Below are 7,126 nucleotides of genomic sequence, written 5' to 3' on the forward strand. Positions count from 1 at the left end.
AATTGAGAGATGTGGTGACGGAATGAACATGATCCTTTATCTTACTAAAATTTTCGTGTTCGAGCTTAAATAAAAATACACAACACAAATTTAAATTACTTGAGCTACTAACTTTTGAATACTAGATAGTTATAAATAAAAAGTATACACAGGGGCGGAGGCATAAGTTGCCATGCAGGTTCAGCCGAAATCATTAGTTTTTGCTCAAATAATACATTTGATGTTTTGAATTCATAAAATATTTATAAATATTAAATCTACCAAAATAGGTTTGTTTAAGAAAATTTAGCAAATAAAACAAAAAAGGGTTGTATTTTCTTCTTCCCAATTGTCCTTTAGTTCTTATCACTTGTTAATTTGTTCTCTCCGTCACCCAGTCTTGGCCACCACGTAAACACAGCTTTGACTTGTCTCTCCCTTTTCCCTATTTTCACCACCTTTTTCAATTTCCCACCTTATATTCATTATTATATTTAATCAATCAAATCAAAGTTGGAAAAAAAGGGAGTAATAATCAAATGGAGTAGTATATACATACCAGAACCAATGAAAGAGCACTCATAAGCTAAAGCCCATAATTCATCACGAAACCACAATATAGAGGAAACCTGACGTGTCCCTTAAAATCTAACCTTGAACCTCTGAGACCTCCAAAAAAACATCATGGAAATTGCAAAGGGCATGTCTGTGTTTCAATCTTTGAGGTATGTTGGCGTTGATGAATCCCTCCTAAACCCCATTTTCTTACGTGTCATTAGTTGTTCTTTGCACCTGGGATTGTTCCTTGTAATTCTTGGGTTGTGTTGTTGGAATACAATCAGGAGGGACAATAATGCTGGCCACAAACAGAGTAGTACTAGGAATGCTAGGTTCTTGTACTACAAATCAACCTTGTTTTGTTCAATAGGTCTAGCCATCTTTAGCTTTGTGTTATGTTTGTTAACTCATTTTTATTGGTATAGAAATGGTTGGTCAGAAGAAAAAATTATAACCCTTTTGGATTTTGCATTAAAGTTGCTAGCTTGGTTGTCAATCTCTGTTTTCTTGCACACCCAGTTCCTTAATTCTTGTGAAACCAAATACCCTCTTGTTTTAAGAGTTTGGTGGGGGCTTTTCTTCTTTGTTTCTTGTTATTGCCTTGTTATAGACCTTGTTTATGGGGAAAAGAACCAATCTTTACCAACTCAATTTTGTATCCCTGATGTTATTTTCACTCTTATGGGGTTATTCTTCTGCTTTGTTGGGTTTATTGTTAAAAAAGAGAGTGAGGAGAATATGCTTCAGGAACCCCTCTTAAATGGTAGTGTTGCCAATGGCATGGACTCAAAGAAGTCTACTGGGGATCAAACTGTCACCCCTTATGCCAATGCTAACATTTTTAGTCTCTTTACTTTCTCTTGGATGGGTCCCCTAATTTCTGTTGGCAACAAGAAAACATTAGACCTTGAGGATGTTCCTCAGCTTCACTTTGATGATAGTGTCAAAGGGAGTTTTCCTATTTTTAGAGAAAAACTAGAATCTGTGGGTGGGGGAAATAGTAACCGTGTGACTACCTTCATGCTGGTGAAGGCTTTGGTTTTCACAGCACGGAAGGAGATAGTGTTATCGGCTCTCTTCGTGCTTCTTTACGCTTTGGCGTCTTATGTTGGCCCGTACCTCATTGATACCTTAGTTCAGTATCTGAATGGAAAACGAGACTTTGATAATGAAGGTTATGTCTTAGTGGCTGCATTCTTCGTTGCAAAGTTGGTAGAGTGTTTGGCGCAAAGGCATTGGTTTTTCAAGGTGCAGCAGGGAGGGTATAGGGCACGGGCAGCACTGGTTTCCAAAATCTACAACAAGGGTTTAACCCTCTCCTGTCAGTCAAAGCAAAGCCACACTAGTGGAGAGATCATCAATTTTATGACAGTTGATGCCGAGAGGATTGGTGACTTCGGTTGGTATATGCATGATCCTTGGATGGTAATCATACAAGTTGCTCTGGCATTGATGATACTCTATAAAAATCTTGGCCTAGCTGCTATCGCTGCGTTTGTTGCTACAATAATAGTGATGTTGGCAAACATCCCTTTAGGGAGTTTGCAGGAGAAGTTTCAGGAGAAACTCATGGAATCGAAAGATAGAAGGATGAAGGCTACATCTGAAGTCTTAAGGAATATGAGAATACTCAAGCTTCAAGCTTGGGAGATGAAGTTTCTGTCCAGGATCTTGGACCTCAGGACTACAGAGGCAGGATGGTTGATGAAATATGTGTACACATCAGCTATGACTACTTTTGTCTTCTGGGTTGCTCCTACATTTGTTTCTGTGACGACCTTTGGCGCTGCAATGCTTATGGGAATCCCACTTGAATCTGGGAAGATATTGTCTGCACTTGCGACATTTAGAATTCTTCAAGAGCCCATCTACAATCTCCCAGATACAATTTCAATGATTGCTCAAACCAAAGTTTCTCTTGATCGTATTGCATCTTTCCTTTCTCTTGATGACTTGCAGCCCGATGTCATAGAGAAGCTTCCAAAAGGTAGTTCTGATGAAGCAATTGAGATTGTAGGTGGGAACTTCGCTTGGGATGCATCCATATCGACTCCACTTCTAAAGGATGTAAATCTTAGAGTGCTTAATGGCATGAGAGTTGCCATTTGTGGTACAGTTGGTTCAGGAAAATCAAGCTTACTGTCTAGCATTTTAGGAGAGATGCCCAAATTATCAGGGACTATTAAACTCAGCGGAACGAAGGCTTATGTTGCACAGTCGCCCTGGATACAAAGTGGAAAGATAGAGGAGAACATATTATTTGGTAAAGAGATGCAGAGGGAGAAGTATGATAAAGTTCTTGAAGCGTGCTCCTTAAAGAAAGACCTGGAAATTCTCTCTTTTGGCGATCAAACAGAAATAGGGGAGCGGGGCATTAATTTGAGCGGTGGACAGAAGCAGAGAATACAGATTGCTCGTGCTCTTTACCAAGATGCTGATGTTTACCTGTTTGATGATCCGTTCAGTGCTGTGGATGCTCATACCGGATCCCATCTCTTCAATGTAAGTCCTTTCATATATATGCTTTATTTTCATGCTTGATATATTTTACCTAGCCACTTGATTGACCATTCTTTAATTGCAGGAATGTATAATGGGGCTATTGAATTCAAAAACAGTTTTATATGTTACACATCAAGTGGAGTTTTTGCCTGCTGCGGATTTGATCTTGGTACTCTTTCCTTTGAATAATTATTGTTTTCTTAATATTATATATAGACTTAACTCATTTGACTATGATATTTCTCTTCAGGTCATGAAAGATGGAAGGATCAGTGAAGCTGGGAAATACAATGATCTTCTCAAATTAGGTAGTGACTTCATGGAACTTGTGGGTGCTCACCAAGAAGCTTTAACAGCAATTGACACAGTTAAGGGAGAAGCATTGAGAAAGAGTGAGGAAATGACTGGTGATAATACAAATGTACAGAAGGATAAAAATATTTCAGATGGCCAAAATGGTAAAGTGGATGATATTGTTGGAACAAAGGGACAAATTGTTCAGGAGGAGGAAAGAGAGAAAGGTAGTGTTGGTTTTTCAGTTTACTGGAAATATATAACAACTGCATATGGAGGTGCTCTTGTGCCATTTATGCTGTTGGCACAAGTTGGTTTTCAGCTCCTTCAAATTGGAAGCAATTATTGGATGGCGTGGGCAACTCCCGTCTCAAAGAGTGAGCCACCTCCTGTTGGGAGTTCTACTCTCATCATTGTCTATGTTGCTTTAGGAATTGCAAGTGCTTTATGCATCCTTGCTAGAACCATGCTTCTTGTTACCGCTGGATATAAGACAGCCTCTTTGCTTTTCCATAAAATGCATCTTTGCATTTTCCGTGCTCCAATGTCCTTCTTCGATGCCACACCGAGTGGGCGGATTCTAAACAGAGTAAGTGAATGATTACATTTTCTTTATTTACCCCCTTTTTTTTCCTTTTTAGTGTAAATCTTTCTGTTACATGACTAATCAATATTTTGTGAAAATTAACTAGTAATTTCAGAATTAACTCAAATGTACTTTGGTATGAAAACAGGCATCGACAGATCAAAGTGCAGTTGATCTGAATGTTCCCTTTCAAGTTGGATCCTTTGCCTTCACAATAATACAGCTTTTAGGAATTATTGGAGTAATGTCACAAGTTGCATGGCAGGTCTTCATTGTCTTTATTCCGGTCATTGCAGTTTGCATCTGGTTGGAGGTTGCTACGACCACCTTTTTCGTGTTCTTTGCCTTCACAATAATTCTACTATATGCTTTTTCACAAAGTGAGTCATAACTTTAGCGGCATTCATAAACGTGAGTTACATTTAAGTGGTGAGTTTGTTTTCATTGCAGCAATATTACATACCATCAGCACGAGAACTGGCACGGCTAAATGGGACATGCAAAGCTCCAGTAATACAGCACTTTGCCGAGACAATTTCAGGATCAAGCACAATTAGAAGTTTCGATCAGGAATCTAGATTCCAGGACACAAGTATGAAATTGATAGACAATTATTCTCGGCCTAAGTTTCACATCGCTGCTGCAATGGAGTGGCTTTGTATGCGTTTGGATATGTTATCTCTGATCACTTTTGCTTTCTCTTTGATTTTCTTGATCTCTCTCCCTGTTGGAACAATTGACCCAAGTAAGTTCTCTATCTTCATGTTTTCTTTCCTTGAAGTTTGTTGTGTCGAATAACTCTTAAGAGCACATTTTCTCCGTTTCTTGATTTACAGGTGTTGCTGGCTTAGCTGTTACATATGGGCTTAATCTGAACATAATACAAGCTTGGGTTGTTTGGAATCTTTGTATGATGGAAAATAAAATTATTTCTGTTGAAAGAATACTTCAGTATACTGCTCTTCCAAGTGAACCTCCTCTTATCATAGAATCTAACAGACCAGACCCTAACTGGCCATCTTGTGGAGAGGTTGATTTTAGCAATCTTCAGGTAAATTAAGTTATTCTCTGGTGTTAATTATGCAGGTTAATTTGTTGGTATGGGTTGATATATCTGAAAACTTTTAATAGGTCCGATATGCTCCTCACATGCCTCTCGTGTTGCGAGGCCTTACATGCACTTTCTTTGGTGGAAAGAAGACTGGAATTGTCGGTAGGACAGGCAGCGGTAAATCTACTCTAATACAGACACTCTTCCGCATAGTTGAACCAGCTGCTGGACAAATAAAAATAGATGGTATCAGCATCTCCTCAATTGGTCTGCATGATCTACGGTCTAGATTGAGTATAATTCCACAGGATCCAACTATGTTTGAGGGAACAGTTCGCAGCAACCTAGACCCGCTTGAAGAGTATTCAGATGAACAAATTTGGGAGGTGACAGCTTGGTTTTGCCTATTTTTGGATTTCTTTTGTTTCAGATAGGAAAATGATAAATTTTATTTTATTGAGAAACTTTGTTTGATGTTATGCTTCAGGCGCTCGATAAGTGTCAGCTAGGAGAAGAAGTGAGGAAGAAAGAAGGCAAACTTTATTCTACAGGTAACTTCAAGAACCACATCATTTTCTGATGATTTCCACTTTAGAGCTGTAATAATTATCTTCATTGCGTTGCTGCAGTATCTGAGAATGGAGAGAACTGGAGTGTAGGCCAAAGGCAGCTGGTCTGCCTTGGCCGTGTGCTACTGAAAAAGAGCAAGGTCCTGGTCCTTGACGAGGCTACAGCATCTGTCGACACTGCAACTGATAATCTTATTCAGCAAACTCTAAGGCTGCACTTCTCTGATTCCACGGTTATAACCATTGCTCATAGGATTACATCTGTGCTTGACAGTGATATGGTCCTACTATTAGATCACGGTAAGAATCATCGTTTATGTTCTGGAGCAAGCAGAGAAGGAAATTCTTGGTAGTTACCTTTTTTTTTATGCTATGCTGCAGGGCTCATTGCTGAATACGACACTCCAGCCAGGTTGTTAGAGAACGAATCCTCATTGTTTGCTAAGCTCGTGGCAGAGTATAGTATGAGGTCAAATTCAAGTTTTGAGAATGTTTCAGACATGTGAGTCTCAAACTAATCTTCGTTAATAATGTTACACGACGATGATGATGAAAATTAGGGGACTCTAGACGAGTACCTTAGTCGATAGTGTTGAGTTTCCGTCTGGGGACATCATAGCTTGAACAAGAACCAGCGAAATGCAGGTCATGCCTGTGGCTTGAGGGAAACTGCAACAATCCTATGGCAGGGAAAGAAACCTATATCTAGTGGCATTTGTTTTTGTTTAGACTTTTTGATGAGAAAATGTATACGTAACTTTGTGTTTACAATAATTTGAATGTATGTTGAGTCAAGTGATTAGTTAGTTAAGAGTGCACGGATTTTGCTCCTTCTGGGTAAAAGAAGTAACCTTTTTGTTGAGAGTTGAAAGTGAAATTACTAGTGTCGAATTTTGCCGTATAAGCTAAATGAAACACTTTTACGATAAACTCCTTGTGTAACAAAGGAAAAATTCATTGGGAAGACTAGCTGTTTATGTTTCATGACTCTCATCTATAGTGAACTATAAAAATTTTCCTCTTTTTTTGTACAATAAAGATAAAACAAATAGTAAAAATGGGAAAAGTATTTATGAGTTTAAATTTTATATTTGTTGTTTATCAAGTGAAATAATTAGCACGGCATGGGTCAAATTATAAATATCAGTGACTTAAATTATTCAGTATTTCTTAAAAAAATTATAATAATATTGACCAAGTAAAAGGTACCCTAACCTAAAGAAAAATAAAAATAAAGTTTAAAAATCATAGTGAAAATTAATTTGGCCATCTAGTTTTTTTGGTAACAAATGTAAATATTACCATTGACCTCCAAAACCATTACAAAATAAAGAGCACCTAAGTTCTGAATGCAGACTTTAGGCCTCAATAAAATATAGTAATCCTTTAATTACACTGTATATTCTGAACTAACCTTCTACATTTTTGTGCTTTCTTTGATGGACTTAGCATCTCTACCCTTTCCTTAATCTCCCTTTTTATTAGTCTTATCACCTCAGTACTATGTACATTACTTCACGAAACGGCTTCCAATTCCTAGCTCCCCAAGTGTGATATATCATTGCTGCACATACGGCTGCTACCGAT

The 7,126-nt window shown here is 38.1% G+C and overlaps 1 protein-coding gene across 1 annotated transcript; it reads left to right on the forward strand.

Annotated features, from left to right (window-relative positions):
* Nucleotides 1–501: 501 nt before the first annotated feature.
* On the forward strand, nucleotides 502–6,469 carry LOC107818627 (ABC transporter C family member 3-like). The gene is made up of 10 exons (XM_075223121.1): nucleotides 502–3,039; nucleotides 3,122–3,208; nucleotides 3,290–3,922; nucleotides 4,068–4,232; nucleotides 4,370–4,664; nucleotides 4,756–4,970; nucleotides 5,051–5,356; nucleotides 5,458–5,521; nucleotides 5,600–5,839; nucleotides 5,921–6,469. Exons 1-10 carry the CDS (start codon nucleotides 664–666, stop codon nucleotides 6,043–6,045), a joined length of 4,506 nt encoding a protein of 1,501 aa, XP_075079222.1. The 5' UTR covers nucleotides 502–663; the 3' UTR covers nucleotides 6,046–6,469.
* The last annotated feature ends 657 nt before the right edge of the window (nucleotides 6,470–7,126 follow it).

Source organism: Nicotiana tabacum, chromosome 10, assembly GCF_000715075.1.
Source record: "Nicotiana tabacum cultivar K326 chromosome 10, ASM71507v2, whole genome shotgun sequence".
Classification (NCBI taxonomy): Eukaryota; Viridiplantae; Streptophyta; class Magnoliopsida; order Solanales; family Solanaceae; genus Nicotiana; species Nicotiana tabacum.